Source organism: Pleurodeles waltl, chromosome 8, assembly GCF_031143425.1.
Source record: "Pleurodeles waltl isolate 20211129_DDA chromosome 8, aPleWal1.hap1.20221129, whole genome shotgun sequence".
NCBI classification, from domain to species: domain Eukaryota; kingdom Metazoa; phylum Chordata; class Amphibia; order Caudata; family Salamandridae; genus Pleurodeles; species Pleurodeles waltl.
This window is the reverse complement of record NC_090447.1, coordinates 1542972638-1542992889: the sequence shown is the minus strand read 5'-3', so window position 1 is coordinate 1542992889 and position 20252 is coordinate 1542972638. Positions and strand designations below refer to the sequence as shown.

Genomic DNA, 20252 nt, shown 5'->3' with positions numbered 1-20252 from the left:
AGGGGACCGGTCAGTACTCACATTGAGTATGGAAGGGGACTGGTGTACTCTCAGTGGGTATGGAAGGAGACCGGTCAGTACTCACAGAGGCCATGGAAGGGGACCGTTCAGTACTCACAATGGGTAGTGAAGGGGACCAGTCAGTACTCACAGTGAGTATGGTAGGGGACCGGTCAGTACTCACAGTGGGTATGTATGGAAGGAGACAGGTCAGTCCTCACAGTGGGTATGGAAGGGGACCGGTCAGTCCTCACAGTGGGTATGGAAGGGGACCGGTCAGTCCTCACAGTGGGTATGGAAGGGGACCGGTCAGTCCTCACAGTGGGTATGTATGGAAGGAGACAGGTCAGTCCACACAGTGGGTATGGAAGGGGGGCGGTCAGTACTCACAGTGGGTATGGAAGGGGAGCGGTCAGTACTCACAGTGGGAATGTATGGAAGGGGACTGGTCAGTACTGCGCAGTGGGTATGGAAGGTGAGTGGTCAGTACTCACAGAGGGTATGGAAGGGGACCGGACAGTGCTTACAGTGGATATGGAAGGCGACCGGTCAGTACACACAGTGAGTATGGAAGGGGACCGGTCAGTACTCACAGTGAGTATGGAAGGGGACCGGTCAGTACTCACAGTGAGTATGGAAGGGGACCGGTCAGTACTGCACAGAGGGTATGGAAGGGGACCGGTCAGTACTGCACAGAGGGTATGGAAGGGGACCGGTCAGTACTGCACAGAGGGTATGGAAGGGGACCGGTCAGTACTGCACAGAGGGTATGGAAGGGGACCGGTCAGTACTGCACAGAGGGTATGGAACGGGGACCGGTCAGTACTCACAGTGGGTATGGAAGTGGACCGGACAGTACTCACAGAGGGTATGGAAGTGGACCGGACAGTACTCACAGAGGGTATGGAAGGGGACCGGTCAGTACTGCACAGAGGGTATGGAAGGAGACCGGTCAGTACTGCACAGAGGGTATGGAGGGGGACCAGGCAGTACTCACAGTGGGTATGGAAGGGGACCGGTCAGTACTACACAGAGGGTATAGAAGGGGACTGGTCAGTACTGCACAGAGGGTAAAGAAGGAGACCGGTCAGTACTCACAGTGGGTATGGAGGGGGAGCGGTCAGTACTCACAGTGGGTATGGAAGGGGACCGGTCAGTACTCACAGTGGGTATGGAGGGGGAGCGGTCAGTACTCACAGTGGGTATGGAAGGGGACCGGTCAGTGCTCACAGTGGGCATGGAATGAGGCTGGTCAGTACTCAGTGGGTATGGAAAGAGGATCGCCTGCCGCCGTCAACCAACGTAGAGGCCGGCGAGCGTAGAAATGGATGTGTGTCACGGGCACTGCACACGCACTGGAGTGTCAATGGCACAGGGTCCACCAGTGTGGCTGTCCAAGGAACAGTTCAGGGCAGGAGCAATGGCTTAAAACCATCTTACCCGTCTTCTCTATTCCTTGAACAACCTCATTCTCTCGCAGACCCAATTTAAAATAAAGTCATACAAATCATATACACTACAGTAATCGTACAACTCATGGGAAATCAGGGCAGTGCAAAGATTCTTAGAAACCAACAGCCAGGAAAGACTCGGTGCGGAGGGCCCTGTGGGGTCAGAACATCCCCCAATCCAAGACTGTTCATTTCCAGCCGTGGACCCAGCCACGAAGAAGAGAAAAGTGTGACACAGATGTTCACGTAAACATAGCATCGTAAGCTTTCAGTTCAGGTTTATGTTTTTAAGTAAAATATTACATTCAGAGAACTTTATCCAAGTGGCTGCTGCCCTCCTTTCAATACACATCAGAGTTATAAACAACTTTAATCCTCAGCTCGGTGTAGGCACATTTGTTTTTTTTAATGGATGGAGAATCTCATCAACTACCCCCCCCACCCCCGAGGTCACACCACTGCAGGCCCCCAGCAAACGCTGCAGAGCTGAAATCTGTCCAGCAGGGGGCATGCTTCCAGCAGATGAGGCAGACTGGGCGTCTTAAGGTTTGCAGCATTCCAGGAATGATTACTCAAGACCAGAAAAAACTGAAAAAACACAGCCAGGCCAAAAATAAATAGTTTACTGTCAAGGTTGCATTTCACAGTGGCACCAAGTTCTCAGGTTGTTTTGAAGTCTGGAAAATAGCTCCTTCATAAAAAAATACTGACTAGGGAATATCCTCCTGCCTTGTCCAGCTGGTGGAGAGACGAGAAGAAGCCGCATGCAGCAGCCAATGGCGAGTCCCAAATCAAAGAACGCCGGCCAATCACAGGTCCATAGATGAGTGGCGCGTCTGATAGAACGGACCGTTTTCCTGTAGGGAAGGGAAAAAATACTCAGTTGAAACATTGTTGCACCGCTATGACCTGATACGCAGACGACTAGCCAACATCATGTACACGCTTCAGTCGTCACAGAAACAAAACACTGAGTAGGGGCAAAGAGAGGTTTAACACAGACAACTGTCAACGGGCAAGCAAGGCCCATCTATAGCACCGACAAGTCCTTCCGACTCCCAGCACCGAGCATTGCTGGACCAACCAGAAAAGGCAATTTGCTAAAACCACATCGTTATCCTCCAAAGCTAACCCCGGGTAACGTTACTTCTTCACGAAGGGAATCGTTCATGGATTAAGACGCTTTTCAGAATTTCCATCAAGTAAAACTGAAGACTCTGGGTTTTTAGGTTGAGTTTAATAGAGAAGACAGTTGTCTTGTTGCGAAAGACATATTATGTTCTACCTGGGAAAATACAGGTGCTTGGAGCCCCCCATTGCTTACCATTGGTTGGATTTCTGGTCACTCATTTTTTAGCTTTTTATTTGTGTCGCAGCCTCTCAATCTAGTAATTCCCCCTCCCCTGGAGTATAGACACTTTACCAAGTCTTTTGATTGGGTGACTTCTATGGTTCCACTGCTTGCTTTTAAAGCACTATCGTTTTACTTTTGCATCCGTACTCCATGAAAGTGCATGTGTTTTCCATCTGTCTCCTCGTGTACCTCTTTCCCAGCACTCAATGTTGCTCTGTCACCAGTGTTCGTCTCCATGCCCCTCCATGTTGCGCTCATCCATGTGTACTTCCCGCCCACCTTGCTTTCTGGCCCGTCTGCTTCTCCCAGCCCGTTCCACGTTAATCTCTTGCCTGTTGCTTCTCCTCGCTATCCCCACCCATGTGCTACTTCCACCACCCACACCCTCCTCTCTCGCCCGTTGCCACCCCCCATGCCTAACCCTCCGTGCTGCTTCCCCCACACACGCACACCACAATGGTTCTCCCCACCCACACCCTCAGTCTTACTCTGTGTGGATCCAACTCAATAAACGAAAAGAAAAAGCTTGCACGAGGTCAGACGTATCCTTTGGGTGGCCATTAAAGGTGGGTTGTCAGTTACTGCCCATTTTAATTTGCCCTTTAAATTACATTTTTGTATATAATGGTTAAGGCTCCAAGTTTTCCATTTTTACAGATATGTACAGACAGAAAAGGATGCGCTTCCTCCCTGTATTTATTTTTAAAAGTGGAAACATACTGACAATTGTGATTTTTGCAAAGGACTCTCCAGGCTGTTTCTAATGAACTCCAGACAAACGCTGAGCAGGTAGCCAGCCAGGGGAGTCACAGAACAGGGTCCGACTAGCATGCATTTGTAGTATAAAGCTAACAGGCACCTATGGCTGACGTGTTTCGTTATGTGGCTGCTTGATTTCCTAATGCGTGACAGGTATCCGCGTAGAAGTGTTAAATGTGGAAATATAACATTTTACGACTACTTTTGTTCTCAAAACACAAAATAAATACGGAACAATACCAATAAGATGGAAAAAAAAAATCTGGATAAAGAGACGGAAATGTTTCCTTCTGCTGCTGGGATGGGGTCCACAGTCATCTTCCACGAGATGTTTTCTCCAGCTACTGTAGCGATGCCACCTCCAGCCTTATCAGGGCCACCTCTAGGCGACACAAGATTATTAGCTGGAAGTCCCTGCTCAGGACCTGAAGAGTTGGTGAGCTGAATCTCCATAAGGAATACCAGGTCTGCTCGCCTGTTTCTAGTAAATGGAAAAAATCTGGGCTGTTTTTCAAAGAAGAGCGAGTAATAATGAAATATCCTTTAGGTTGTGAAATGTTGGTTTTAGGTTGTCCATGGTGTCAGAATGTTACTGGCGTGGAAAGTATTCTTGAGAGCACAGGGCTTCAGCAGTGGATGTTTCAGAACCGCACTGCTTGCAGTGCTCGGGAATGTGACCATGAGCGGAAGACATTGTACAGAGAGGGAAGTCCTGCTTAGTTTACAACCTAAGCCTGGCAGGATCCCTCTGGACTCGGTCTGAGTGGGGTACCTGGATCTACTGGCCCAGAGATGCACCCCTCGAGAATCACGGGGACATGGCCTGAGATGGGACGCATTCATAGCCAACAGCAGGGGAAAGAAAACTCAACTGAGACCAGCCACTCCTGTCTCAACTGGAGGCTCCGCTGTGACTGAGACGCAGCCGGAAATCAAAATTGACTGAAACAAACGTGAGAGCATCAAAAATAGACAAAATGAAAGGCATCATTAGTAAGGCTGGTAAGAGAGTTCAAGAAGCAGCCAGGCACCTCCTCCGACCAACACAGGCGAACCAATGAGCTGTCGGAAGAGAGGTGTTGCCGACCTCCGCAGCCGTGGTCCTCCTGCTAAGCCCAAGCGGATGCCGGCCAATGAGCCGCCCGCAGAGGAGAAACAACAAAGCATTCTAGTCTCCAGGTCAGGCAGTACACCTTGCACCATGAACTGGGCAACTCTGTTTCTGATGGTCAGTGCAGGTCCTTGGGAGAAGACACAAAGCTGTGCGCCCAACACAAAACTGCAAGAGCTCCAAAATCAACTCAACGAAGTCAACACAACCGGCATCCAAGATGTTGGAGAAAAAGGCCCTGGCAGGCCAGTCGTGCCGAAGACTGCAGATAATTCACGACTACTGGGGGCGAATCTTGCACATACCTGCAGATCTTTTATGACCTACCGCCCCCACCCCTTCAGCATCACCCAGCACCCATACTGCATCTAAAACCGTGCAGGTGTCGCGAGTACTGGTACGGCCTCCACACTTTCTAAAAACACAGCTGTGGGAGAGTTTCTAAATAGTGTGTGGAGAATTCATTCGATAGCTAAGAATAAAATCACTTATTAAAGCCCCAGCTCAATGAACATCAGGAGAAAAGAAGTCAGTGAAAAGCAAAGGGTGGACGGAAGACTGAAAGAAATCGTTCTCCAGTTAAAGCCAAAAGAGCCAGAAAAGAGGGATCCCTATCTGAGCATCAAGAAGAGACAAGATGCAGAAAAGCATTCCAGGAGTAGAGCGCCTACATCAGGGCCTCTTTGAACACTTCAGCTCAGGCTATTGCTACCCCAACCACACAGAAGGCAGCAGAAGAGCAGAGGTCAAGTGAATGGCCACTTCACCAGGATAGGCATCTATGTGGGCTTCCTTAGTGTCCTCAACAACCTTCCTGCACAGCGACAAGCCTCTGTCTAACCGTCCCTGAGGTGTTGGTGGACCAGGACTGCACCAGAATGCATGACACTGGAACCGTCCTCCATCCCTGGGGCTTACGCTAAGAGTCCTTACCAACCTTCCTGCACCAGCAACAAACCCCCATCACCAGCAGTCCCTGAGGGGTCGGTGGACCAGGACTGCACCAGAATGGATAACACTGGCACCGTCCTCCATCCCTGGGGCTTACGCTAAGTGTCCTTACCAACCTTCCTGCACCAGCAGCAACCCCCCCACCCCGGGTGGTCCCAGAGGTGTTGGTGGGCCAGGACTGTCCTGGAGTGGCAGATGCTTGCACTGGTCCGCCATCCCTGGAGAGGAGGTCTGCACTTCTTGCCACTGGTCTCAGTTGATGAAGCACTCTGGCCCATCTTTCAAGACTTGCTTTAGTTTTTGAAACCTATAAAGGAAGTGCTATACCAATTTGTAGAGATGAGCGAGCGACATCTCTGCAAAAACATATCAAACTCTGACCCAGTCCCTGCAGGAACCCTACAGGACGATATCCAGAAGGACTGACTTGTCAACACATTTATACCTTATGAATACTGACATAAAGTTACTCAAAACAATCACTGTCACCCTGTGTCATCACTGCGGAAAGTCTACTCACAACCGCTGTAGGTGCCACACCTCACGCTCTTACCCTGGCGTCGTACTCCAGGACGAAGGGTGGGAAGTCGATCTGCTCGGGGGAGATGGCTGTAAACAGCTGCTGAAGTCTCTCCACCTGGTGCACTTTGTCCTTCAAACCAGACACGGTGAAGGTGGTGAAAAACCACGTGGACACCTAAAGAAGAACACACCTTGGTTACCAAAAGCCTAACATTGCTGAAGTGCTTCAGCTGAAATGACGTACAGGGTAATAACTGAAGCGCAAAGGGTGGGCATCATGCCAAAGCCTGCCGCCAGCCTGCAAATGCCAACATGCATGTGATTGCTTGACTGGTGACACAAACCCCTTCCAGTGCTTGGCATATTGTATGTCTACATCAAGATTTCCATAAAATACACCACAGGCCTTGACCAAAGCTGGCAGCAGCTTGTTCCCCTCATCAACCCACACGTCTGGTTTAGAAGAATGGACAGGGTGGGAGTCTCACCAAGCCTGCGGAGGAGACCCTGCCATTTACACTGACCATACTGAGATGTATCCATCGCTGCCACACTTCAGATGGTGGCGAGGAGGTCGAAGGAGCTTTGAGCTATTGGTAGCCACCTGTTCCTTGCCCCAGGGAGGCTCCATCCCAGGTGGATACACCAGAGGTAGGCATTCTCCTACCACTGCCCATCTTCTACTGACCGCTTCACGCTGCCACCTGGGGGGACACAGTATCAGCGTAGCTGTCTCTACTGACGATGGTGAGTCCTTCACACAGTGAACAACTCTAGCACAAGTGGCTCTCTGGAAATTGTATTCAAAACTAACAAGTGTAACAGCAAAATCCGTGCCCAAAATAAAAGAGTTTTCATTCTTCTCAAAAGAAACACATGTTGATTCCGTGTCGCTGGTTTGCAAGGCCAACGTGCAGGGTCCAGGGCAGAGTGACCAACAAGCAGTGTAGAAGGGGCAGGTGAAGGGTACAGTAGCTGCAGAGAGACACAGACAATGGAGATAAAACTGAAAAGATCACTAGCTTAACACAGCATCATTTGTCAGGGCAAACATGGTCTGTTTTAAAAATACACGAACATCATGGGTCAGCCCCGGGAACACGCAGTGACGTTTCAAGCCTTATGGACCATCAGGTCTTCAGCAGGGTGGTCCAGGGGTGTGGTGGTGGTGGCGGTATTGAGCACCCTTGAGGAAATCATGGAATCACGAAACATCACATATTCACAACTGCAAGAGCACCTGTCTAAGCTTAAATAGTTCCTTCTGTCAACAGAATTTAGGGTGAAGAGGAAGGTCGTGATGCAGACTTACAATTATGAAAATACTGCACATGCAGGGACCACAAGACCTAATTCTGTTACATAATCGGCCAGTTTTAACATTAACAGTGATTTCCAGTCACGCCAAGCCCCAAAAAACATGGGACCATTTGAAGAAATCTATTTTGAAGAACCATAACCAGACGGAGCAATTCTTAGATCCCTTGAAAAGTTAACGCTGGCAGTCAGAACTTTACCACCGCGATGACTGACAATCACAAACCCGCTTCCGGTCCTTTGATGGACCCATTTCAGCCCATTGTGTTAAAATGATCAACACGAGTGTAAGTTCTGTACGACAGAAGAGTAACATTACCCTCTTCATCACAAAGAACAGACAACAAGAGCCCTTTATCAACACAACCAAACTAAAGAATCTCTGCCCCATCACAAGGCTGTCTTTTCTAGGCACGGCAAGGAAAACCACTTTTTTTCTGTACTCACAAAATATTTTTAAACATGAACCTTCTCAGAGATTATCAATCTAATTTTCGGACCCAACTGCAGCGCTTATGATCAGACTGAATCCCCTCCTTGTTTTTAACTTTCACTCTATATGTCTCTTTCCCATTGCAGGTCAGATTTTAGATATCACAAGGTATACCCTACACTTGAGGGTAGGTTTTTGCGATTATGTACTGTTGCTAATTACCACTACTATAGCCCTCAATCATTGCTAGATTAGGTCACATGGTCCTGATGAAGTGCCCAGATCCAAACGGGCTTTAAATGGTGCGAAACATGTCGACCGACGTGCTCACTTTCCTGTGAACTGTACCAGATCACTGTCTCCAACACAGCCACCCCTTGTTTTTATTTATACCAAGTGGCCCCACGTATTGAGACTTCCAGTATTGCAGCGCCAGCCCAATGAGGAGCAGGCTCGATGAAGCAGGACACCCGTCTGGGTGTGTGAGGGCTCTTGCTTCTGAGCAATCAGACGCCCCAATCTGCTTTCCCAGACCCAAACCAACCTACTGTCTGTTCTGTTTCCTTTTCTGATTCTTTTAGGAGTGCATATTCCACTTGTACAATGTATCTTTAGGGAGGTTGGATGCTGGGCCTAGACGCGCTCCTAGTCCCCCCCCATTCTTGTTTCCTGACTCATAGACCTTTCCAAGACAGATGCCCTGCACATTACCACATCCCCAACCTGCCTAGTACAATGCAAAACGGTCTACACTGTGTCCCTCCGCGTGTACCTACAATGTGTTATAAAACTCACCGCTCCTTCGCAATGCATTCTTAGTACTCCTCCTCCACAAGGAGAAACACTCCAGATGAAGAGAAAGACTGAGGGCCAATCGAATCCATACACCACAGACCCTAACACCCCTCCTGCTCACACTGCACTGACTGGCACCACCTACCACCTGAGAGATAACCACATCCTTAGACTACAGACCTCAACACCCCTCCTGCTCACACTGCACCAACCGACAACACCTCCCACCTCAGATATGCACAACTTTAAACTACAGACCTCAACACCCCTCCTGCTCACACGGCACCGACCAGCACCACCTACCACCTGAGAGATAACCACATCCTTACACTACAGACCGCAACACCCCTCCTGCTCACACTGCACTCACCGACACCACCTACCACCTGAGAGATAACCACATCCTTACACTACAGACCTCAACACCCCTCCTGCTCGCACTGCACCGTGCGGCACCACCTACCACCTGAGAGATAACCACATCCTTACACTAGAGACCTCAATATCCCTCCAGCCCGCACTGCACCGACCGGCACCACCTACCACCTGAGAGATAACCACAGCCTTAGACTACAGACCTCAACACCCCTCCTGCTCACACTACACTGACTGGCACCACCTACCACCTGAGAGATAACCACATCCTTAGACTACAGACCTCAACACCCCATCCCTCTCACACTACACTGACTGGCACCACCTACCCCCTGAGAGATAACCACATCCTTACACTACAGATCTCAACACCCCTCCTGCTCACAGTACACCGAGTGGCACCACCTACCCCCTGAGAGATAACCACATCCTTACACTACAGATCTCAACACCCCTCCTGCTCACAGTACACCGAGTGGCACCACCTACCACCTGAGAGATAACCACATCCTTACACTACAGACCTCAATATCCCTTCTGTTCACTCTGCACCAACCGGCAACACCTCCCACCTCAGATATGCACAACTTTAAACTACAGACCTCAACACCCCTCCTGCTCACACTGCACCGACCAGCACTGCCTCCCACCTGAGAGATAACCACATCCTTATACTACAGACCTCAATACCCCTCCTGCTCACACGGCACCGACCAGCACCACCTACCACCTGAGAGATAACCACATCCTTAGACTACACACCTCAACACCCCTCCTGCTCACACTGCACTCACCGACACCACCTACCACCTGAGAGATAACCACATCCTTACACTACAGACCTCAACACCCCTCCTGCTCACACTACACAGAGTGGCACTGCCTACCACCTGAGAGATAACCACATCCTTACACTACAGACCTCAACACCCCTCCTGCTCACACTGCACCGACCGGCACCACCTACCACCTGAGAGATAACCACATCCTTACACTACAGACCGCAATACCTCTCCTGCTCACACTGCACCAACCGGCACCACCTGAGAGATAATAACATCCTTATACTACACGCCTCAACACCCCTCCTGCCCACACTGCGCCGACTGGCACTGCCCTCCCACCTCAGATATTCACATCTTTAGACTACAGACCTCAACACCCCTCCTGCTCGCACTGCACAGACCAGCACCACCTCCCACCTTAGAGATAACCACAGCCCTGCACAGCACCCCACCTGCTCGAGGTGCATTGTACAGCATCACCTCCCACCTGAGCCGACACCAAGTCCGATTTGATTCCGTCGACCCCAAAAGTATGATACTAATATGCTCCTATTGCCTCCAAAGAGCCCAAGCAGAGATCATGTGCTTACACAACGACACTGCCGTACACACAACTATTCTCACAAACCTATGTTACCACTGTGTGCACAGGATCAGCCAACAGATGACCTAGAGCTGGGCTGCGGGCCTCTGTTCTCATGGCCATGTTTCAAACATCACAGCCAATCTGTGCATGCACTGTCCCACGGCTAGCTGCACCTGCAAACAGCCCACACAAGAGACCAGAACAAACTTTTTACTGGCAGCAGGAACAACTGCACCAGTGCCTTTTACGTCCTCTACGCGCCATATATTTACACTTTTTTATTCCAAAGCCACGTACAAAGCAAGGCTCCAAACGAAGCAGGATACATGGTACAACAACACAGTGAGAAACTGGGCTGTTGGTTGACTGGGGTGTGAGCCCCGGTCAAGAAACAGCCACAGTCCCTTGCAGGGTGAACCACAAAATGTCACTAAATTAACCTGTGCTTACCCCTGGGCAGCCTGGTACATAAAGCAGTCAGACGTAACTTGAAGGCAATGTGTAAAGTATTTATATACCACACAAACAATAATAAAGTAAAAACATAACACAAGTAACATTTTAAACCAACTTACAAAAAATGGAGCAAATTTTGATAAATTATTTGACACTAAAACCCCCAAAATATAACTAGCAGAACTGGAGTAATTAATTTTTAAAGTTTAAGGTTACAAATCGCACCTAAAAGTGCCAACCACAGACATTTGGTCGCGCAAGACAGGGTAAAAGGCAAAAGTTAGGGCAGACTGCAATGGAGCGCGACTCGGGTACAAGAAGTGGACTGGGCCCGGTCAGCGCTTACCTTCAGACTTCGAACATTTTTGAAGAAGTCTCTGAGAAGGTTGAAGTTCAGTGGGGCAAGGCTGCCAAGTGTCCGAGGATGGGTCTGGTAAATATTTGTACCTCTGGTCTTAGTCGCCGAAATGGAAGTCGAAAATCTGCAGTGGGACAAAGAAGAAGCTGTAGTCCAGCACACTTCCAGGAGGTCCTATACCTCTTTGGCGAAGGACTGCTGAAACGGATTTGCTGCTGCAGAGAAGAACCTAGCAAGAGAAGCTGCAAAGTTGATACAACCGGCGATGCACTTCGGGGGATAGGCAAGCAGGTGGTCCCGATTTCCTCCTCGTTCTCAAAGTTCTTTTTGGCCAAAATTTGTCCAAGTCCTCAGTTTTGGAAAATGGCCATTTGGGCACCGTTAGCATCACAACCAAGGTTCCAGAAGTGGGTGGAGACTTCTTGGGGGCTCAGGACTCACGCAGGCTGGGTGCAGGTGCGGGCTCAAGATGGTGGGAGCCTGTTATGTCCCTGTGGCTCTGAACAGGAGGCCAGCAAACTAGCCCTTGGGGTCACTTCTGGAAGTCCTGGGTTCAGGTGAAGGTGTAGGGTTCTACAGCAGGGCTGGCCTCTGAAGGCTCAAGCAAAGCAGTCATTCCAGGTACAGCAGCAGCCTGATAGAATGCACAGCAGGCAACTCTAAGGGTCTTTCTGCAGGTCCAGTAGTGAACTGAAGAGTGTGTCAGAGAGTCCTATTTTTATACTCTGCTTACCTGCTCCTAGAAGTTGGGAGAAGCTTCTGGAAGGGTTCTTTGACGTTTTTGGAGTTTCTGCTCTAGCTTCGAGCTGGCTGCAGTGACAATACAGGGTTGTTAGGCCTATTATGAAAAGGACACTGCTTATTCAGGTTCAAGTGGGGCTATGCTGATCACCGTCCCCCCATCCTGCAGGTTGATGGCCCACTTAGGCTCAGCTAACCGCAGTACTGTATGACTACATGGGAGGAGTTCACAGAGTCTGTAAGCTACACCCTGTCATGTGACCCAAGACAGGCTGCAGGCACAAAGGGCAGGAAAATGCCAATTTACTAAAAGTGCCATTTTCAAAACTGTAATGATAAATGCAACTTTATCATAAGAGGGGTTATCATTACAATTCTGCAGGTACCAAACAGGACATATCTACCCCTCTCTCATTTTTTTTGTTTACATCTGTTTTATTACATTTGGCGTTTAAGCATTATGTTGCACTAACAATGCTTACATCGCTGCGGCTGAGAAGTACACACAGTGATGCATGTGGAGCAGCGTTACCACAGCATACAGTATGTAAACTGCCCATCACGACATCACATCACATATCGCAAGGAGCTAAGTAGACAAGGTTCTGAGCAGTATCGTAAATGCACGGGTATAAGGCAGATTAGGCACACAGTAAGCAGGTTTGCATGTGCGGCTTTGTGGCCAGGAATATCGACATTGCACTAAAACAGATACATTTTAAACCAAAAGTTTTGACACAGCTAGTTGAACGGTGAATCGAAGAACCAAAAATGGAATCTGTAGCTAGATCTATAGGCAGGCGAACAACAAGGTCAGTACTACACATTTACAGAAAGAATCCAGTAACTACTCGTCTACGAAAACTACGTGAGAATCAGTAGCAGTGTCGCTGATGATTTAGCTGGGTCTTGTTGAGATGCACGGGGAAGGGAATTGTTGGCGTGTGCATGGTGTGCCCAGTGGCATGTGTAGTGGTGGCAATCCAGCCACGCTCACCATGTTTCCTGGTGACAGTGTACTTAGCTTATACGAGTGTCGGGGATGGGCATATGAAGGTCAGCCAGTATTGTGTCCCAATTAGTGGCTACTGGGGATTTGCGGAGATTATCTTCTCGGTGGCGGGCAGTACTCTTTGCCCGTGCCCAGATCGACAGGGACTGCAGCCACGCTTCATAGTGTGGTGGGTCAGATTAGGAGTATCTTGGCTAATAGAAGTCCCAGGTTCAGAAACTGGGATGCAGCTCTGTGTTTTCTGTCCCCACCAAAGTGTCCCAGTATGCAAGCCTCCAAGTGAATGGAATGTTCCGGTCCACGCAGTGAGACAGCCAGTGTGGCACAGTACTGCAATGGTGATGCAAGAGTGGGCATTTCTATAACATGGGCAGCAGGTCTGCGTTTATCAAATGGCAGTGATGGCATTTGGCGTCTGTACAGTTGAAGTATCTATTAATTTTAGCAGGTGTGAGGTACGCTCTCTTGGTAATGTACTATGGTAACAGCCAAAACTGTGTATTACATGGCACGAGTAATGAGCTTGTCCGTATATGGTTTGCAGCGATTATCCTGCCAGCGGTCCTGGAGAGGCGTGAGCGGTAAAGAGGTACAGTGACGCAGTGAGTCTGCCAGCCAGTGCACCAAGTGTCTAACCCTGCCAAACGTGCAAATACTGCAGGGTAAGGTGCGTGGTAAGTTCTTGGGTTAGGTCCCCCCATGACTGCCCTAGCATTCCAATGAGAGAGCAATAAAGGAGGAAGCCTCCAGGGGCACCCCAGTACCCTCCTTTAGGGTTTCATATTGGAGGACTGCTTCATTGTTGTAAAGGTCACCAGGGTATGGACTCCAGTGGCAAGCCATGGCGTTAATTCCGCTACCACAGTGGTTTGGGGTCCGATAGTGTCCTCAGGGGAGCAATGGCAAGGGCATAAGAAATTGTGGCTTTGGTGAGGTGGAAGCATGTGCGGAAGCAGAGATAGGCCGCATGCAGTCGCAGAGGCTGGGGCACACAGGATCCGGCACAGGGGTGGAACAAATGTAAAAGGTTTGAAAGATTCCATAGCCATGTCAGTCCGCTAGCTGGAAGCCAAGCATCGCAACACCCACTGTAATTGGGCCACCAGATAACAGTGCTCTAAGTTGGGACGTGCCAGGCCTCCTTGAGCAGTCGGCATGTAGAGTGTGGAGAGGGCTACTCTACAATGGGAAGCGTTCAAGACAAATTCTCAATTGGTACGTTCAAAAGAGCGAAGTAAGAGGCAGGAACATAGAGGGAGGTTGACAAAATAATACATAAGGCAACGACCATTTCAAGGAGCTAAACGTGACTTGCCACTAATGTGGCGAGCAGTGGACCGGGGTTGGGCAAGCTGGGCGTTAGCGAGAAAAGACTAATTGAATCGCAATCCGGAAACAGATGCATAGGTGTCTAGGGTGTCAGTTATTTTCGTGGGGAACTGGGAAAGATCTCTCAAATAATGAGGAGACCGCCTACACAGAGGGACACCGAATTAGTTATGTCTCCCACGGGTATGCCCTAGTCACGGCCCTGCACATGTAAAGCAATTGCCAGGGGCTCCATGGCCAAGGCAAAGAGAAGGGGGGTGGGGGCATCCCTGTCTCGTGCCTCTCTCTATATCAATAGGGTTAGATATAAGGGGGCCCGAATTTCACTCTGGCTGTTGGCAAGGTACACAGAAGTTGCACTGGTTGTAGGAACCGGGGTCCCAGTCCGAACTGCGGCGGGGTCCTAAGTAGAAAAGACCATTACAGCGAGTCAAACTCCCTCTCCAGATCGAGCACTATACATCTCGCCTGGGACCAACGGGGGGGGGTGCATATTTAAGGATTTGGAAAAAGCCTTGTATATTAAGAGATGTGGTACGGGTCTGTACAAATCTGTTCTGGTCTGTGTGTATCAGAGTTGGGACTAGGGGCACCAAGTGATCTGCTATGATTTTGGCCAATATCTTGTAGTTGGACTTTGACAGTGCCAGAGGTCGGTATGAATGAAGAATCACCGGGTCTTTGTGCGGTTTCAATAGTGAGTTTAAGAAAGCATCATGGAGTGTGTCAGTAAGGCGTGTGGTGGTGAGGGCTTCCTTGTAGAGTACGCGCAGGCGGGGTTCCAGTAGCTGTGCATATGCTTTGCAAAACTCTGACAGACATCTGTCTGGACCAGGGGGTCTCCTGGTGGCAAGGGCTTTGAGGGCCTCTTGAATCTCGGTCAAAGTAATGGGCTCATCTAGCTCTGGCGAAATCTGGGGGAGGGATATCATGGAAAGAAAGGAGTCAACATCGTCTGGCGTGGACAGCGTGACCGATTGACATAGGTCAGTATGGTGGCTATCTACTTTCTCTCATTTAGAAATTACAGCTTATTAAATTTAACAAGGAATCTCAAATGTTATACCCATGGGAGTGGTATGCCTCACAGAACTGAAAAATGAACTTGAGAATCCTTCAATGAAGAGCAAAGTAAGATGGAGGCCAGAAACCCACCTTGGTGCACATCCAGGGGCTGAAAAGGGAGATTTACCCAACAGTTTCTCGCTCCATAGTTGATATTTCGAAGATCCGGGCTCGCTTCTAAATCCAAATTCATTTTTGTGTTGTTTTTTTTACTTGCAGCCCAACTGTTGGCCAACTACAAGTTCTGGGGTAAAAGTTAATAACCCAAGTTCTCAACTTCGAGAGTTCATGGGCTATTAATGTCCTGTTAGATATCTCAGATCCAACGACCACGCCTTGCTCAATGTTCCCTGTATCCACACTTCAAGATTGGGTGGCAGGTCCTTTTGTTACCTTGCCCCTTCTTTTTGGAACAAACTTCCTTATCAAATTCATTCATACACAGATTCTGCCAAATTAAAAAAAAACTGCTGAAGATGTGGCTGTTCTAATTAGTCTGCTGGTCCTTTGTTACTGAAGGACAGAGATGCACCTATGGGGCGAGTCGCTGGGCTATAACAAGTGCTTATAACATAACATAACATAACATTCATAGGTGAACTAGACTTCATCAGTAAAGTCATCTGGAGCTCCCTCTTCAAGAGGTGCTGGCTTTGAAGCTCATGGTGAGACTGATGACCCAACTCCAGCTGTTGTGAAGATCACAGTGAATTTTAAACAAACTCTTCAGAAAGAACTGAAATCTAGGATTTGTGCTTGTTTTAAGTGAACATTACAAAACAACAATCGTTTTGTGGGAGACCTGAGTATCTCCATGCGAGCACTGGACCCTCTATGTGGACAAGATGACCACGGGCAAGCACCAGACTTTGTTGTTATTGTGTCAGAGGGTCATCACATGCGGTTGGCACTTTGGATGGCAGGCGTAACTTGTATCTCACACCTGCATCTTGAGCATGACAGATGTGCTAAAGTGCATAAACTTTTTTTTCTAATTGGCCACTCCTACCCACTCACTGGTGGTGGATGGGATGCGAGTGTCATTCTGATACCACTTTCCACATCACATCAGATCGCCCACACCAGATTGTGTGGAGCTACAGCAGGCGAGCTAGGGAGGGAAGTGGGCAGCTCAAGAATCAGTGTTGACCAGAGGCTAGGATGGGGTTCTGGGCACGTCCCCAGGGAACAGGACTATCTGTCGGCAGCGACCTGCGCAGCAAGATCACAAATGCTCATCGGCGAGTGGTAAGGCGATGGACAAGGGCTCCCTGCAAAAGTAAGTTCTATAACTGGGTCCGAAGGACACAGTAAGATTACAGGATATGCAGACACTAAACGTGTGCTGAGCTTCCTGTGTTAACGTTCAATGAAACCTTGTCCAAGACACTGTAAATCTGGTGCTTTCAATGGGCGACACTGCACTCAGCCAACACTACACACTGCAGAATGTATGTGCTACTCACAGACAAGTCTTTGTGAGTGTGGCATCTTCCAGTTGGTAATGATCACATCATCTTAATGGGATGTAGGCTACACATGAACAGATTCCTAGCGGTCCTAATACACTGGGTATTAATACTGGGCCACACGGTAGGTATAATCACAGGTGCTACAATAGATATTTGTAATAGAAACAGCTACTCACAAAATTAGTCAGTAGACACCTTTCCCAGTAGCTGTTTTAATAAATATCTTTCTGCCAATCACCTCTGATTAATGCAGCCCTAAGATTTCCTGCACAGTGAGCGGCCACCGAAGCAGGAGTGGGGCTCACACGCTCAAAGACTCAAGAGACATGTGTCATTTGAAAACAGAAAAGGCTTCGCACCCAGAAGGACAGACTGGAGCTCCAGGAGCCTGAAGATGGTGTGCTCTAGGCTGCTGCTTGTGTCTTCATATTTCAATATTTTACTGTCAGAGAGGAGACGTCTTCAGACGTAAGAGTCAACTTACCTTAGACCGAAACGTAGGATGCACAAAATACAGGGCCCTCAAGTTCTTCTTGTACCTAGTTTGAGAGAATAAGTACAACTTAGTAAGGGACCTGGGCTGTATGTTTGTGACTTGCATATCACAGTCTTGGCTACAAAGCACTATGGGGTTCTACAGCACTATGGAGTCACCTACAAGTCCTCAAAGGGAAATGAGATACTGTTCTCGACTAATATATTTCTTTCGGATTAAAAACACGCATTTATCAGTTGACGTTTAGACTCATCACCGTGCAATTAAACGTGGATGTCCCAGGAAGGATAGAAGTGGAGGAAATGTGTGACAATTTACATTTTGTAGCAATCCATCTGAATGGCTCTCATTTGTACTTCGTGGTTCTTTACAACTGTGCAAGTCTAATCCAAACCTACATCAAGCCGACCCAAGCCTACCTCAAGTATACCCCAAGCAAACTCAAAAGCCTACTCCAAGCCTACCTCAAGCATGCCCTTAGCCTACCTCAAGCATGCCCTTAGCCTACCTCAAGTATACCCCAAGCATACCCAAAGCCGACCCCAGCATACCTAAAGCCTACTCCAAGCCTACCTCAAGCATGCCCTTAGCCTACCCCGAGCCTACCTCGAGCCTACCCCGAGCCTGCCCCGAGCCTACACCAAGCATGCCCCGAGCCTACACCAAGCATGCCCCTAGCCTACACCAAGCATGCCCCTAGCCTACACCAAGCATGCCCCTAGCCTACACCAAGCATGCCCCTAGCCTACACCAAGCATGCCCCTAGCCTACACCAAGCATGCCCCTAGCCTACACCAAGCATGCCCCTTGCCTACACCAAGCATGCCCCTAGCCTACACCAAGCATGCCCCTAGCCTACACCAAGCATGCCCCTAGCCTACACCAAGCATGCCCCTAGCCTACACCAAGCATGCCCCTAGCCTACACCAAGCATGCCCCTAGCCTACACCAAGCATGCCCCTAGCCTACACCAAGCATGCCCCTAGCCTACACCAAGCATGCCCTTAGCCTACACCAAGCATACCCCTAGCCTACACCAAGCATACCCCTAGCCTACACCAAGCATACCCCTAGCCTACACCAAGCATACCCCTAGCCTACACCAAGCATACCCCTAGCCTACACCAAGCCTACCCCAAGCATGACCCAAGCCTACCCCAAGCCTACCCCAAGCATGCCCCTAGCCTACAACAAGCATGCCCCAAGCCTACCTCAAGCATGCCCCAAGCCTACCTCAAGCATGCCCTAAGCCTACCTCAAGCATGCCCTTAGCCTACCTCAAGCATGCCCTTAGCCTACCTCAAGCATGCCCTTAGCCTACCTCAAGCATGCCCTTAGCCTACCTCAAGCATGCCCTTAGCCTACCTCAAGCATGCCCTTAGCCTACCTCAAGCATGCCCTTAGCCTACCTCAAGCATGCCCTTAGCCTACCTCAAGCAACCCCTTAGCCTACCACAAGCATGCCCCAAGCCTACCTTAAGTATACCCAAAGCATACCCAAGGCCAACTCCAAGCCTACCTCAAACATGCCCTTAGCCTACCTCAAGCATGCCCTTAGCCTACCTCAAGCATGCCCTTAGCCTACCTCAAGCATGCCCTTAGCCTACCTCAAGCATGCCCTTAGCCTACCTCAAGCATGCCCTTAGCCTACCCCAAGATACTGAAAGCCTACTTCAAGCAACTGCAATCGTGTTCCGAGATCATCTAAATGTGCAATTGATACACAACACATACAGGGTAGGAGTATGTTGTGAGACTGGGGTGATACCACCTCCAATTGGTCCAGAAAGATACATGTATGACGGTGGGAGACGTTAGATAGTTACCATTCCTAGGGGGCATATCTCCCTCTTCCACCCTCTGAGTCACCGGTGGGGAACCAAGTCACAGCCCGCGGAGAAGAAAGGGACAGGGTCTTTCTACTGGAGACTTACTTGGTATCCACCACGTCATACATCTTCTTCAGAAAGTCTGAGTCGAGGTGGTTGTGCTCGCCGGTCAGTGTGTGAAAGTAGACGATGACATATTCCTTCACCGCAATGTGATCCATTACGTGGATGAAGTACAGGAGGGCCTGCGGGAGGAGGAAGACAGAGGTCAACTGGGGATATTGGGAGACTATTATGCGGGTCACTGATAACTTGAGTGCGCTTCAGCTGTGGAGCCCCCCTCACAGACTCGGATGAAGAACAGGAGGGGGAAGACAAAGACAGGTCAGCGGGGCTGGGGACCCAAAACACCAGGAACAAAGTTCAATGTTTATCTGAGGGTGCTCAGGCTGTGAAGCACTGTCTGCAGTAATGGACGAGCTACAGGAAGATCTGCCGGGGGGACGAAAGGAGGAGACAGGTCGGCTGGGGACTGCAGGGACCATCAGTGCTGGTTACTAGTAACCTGAGTGTGCCTGGACTGCAGAGCGCTCCTCACTGACGCGGATGAAGAACAGGAGGTCCTGGGTTAACCCCAAACTTTTTGCCTTTCTCCTCCTATTTTTTTTTACCCTCTTTTTGTTGGCTTTAGGACTATGGGCACTTCACCACTGCTAATCAGTGCTAAAGTGCATGTGCTCTCTTCCCTAAAGCTTGGTATAAGTGGCTTACTCCTACTTGGCTTATTTAATTTACCTGTAAGTCCATTGTAAAGTGGTATAACATACCCAGGGCCTGTAAATTAAATGCTACTAGTGGGCCTGCAGCGCTGATTGCACCACCCACAGAAGTAGCCTTTCAAACCTGTCTCAGGCCTGCAACTGCAGGGCCTGCGTGTGCAGTTTACTGCCACACTTACCTGGCAAGTCAAACTACTTTCAAAGGCCTAAACTACCTTTTTACTACACCTAAGTCACCCCTAAGGTAGTCCCTAGATAGCCCTATGGGCAGGGTGC

The 20252-nt window shown here is 49.3% G+C and overlaps 1 protein-coding gene across 1 annotated transcript in view; it reads right to left on the bottom strand.

Annotated features, from left to right (window-relative positions):
* Positions 1 to 1712: 1712 nt before the first annotated feature.
* The window catches only part of GDAP2 (ganglioside induced differentiation associated protein 2), a 146062-nt gene continuing 127522 nt past the window's right edge, over positions 1713 to 20252 (bottom strand). Inside the window, exons 9-12 of the mRNA XM_069203590.1 lie at positions 19303 to 19442; positions 17357 to 17411; positions 6180 to 6323; positions 1713 to 2308 (exon numbers count right to left, since the gene is read on the bottom strand). Coding sequence (XP_069059691.1) covers positions 2261 to 2308; positions 6180 to 6323; positions 17357 to 17411; positions 19303 to 19442 — 387 coding nt within the window. The 3' untranslated portion in view covers positions 1713 to 2260. The remainder of the gene's footprint in view (positions 2309 to 6179; positions 6324 to 17356; positions 17412 to 19302; positions 19443 to 20252) is intronic.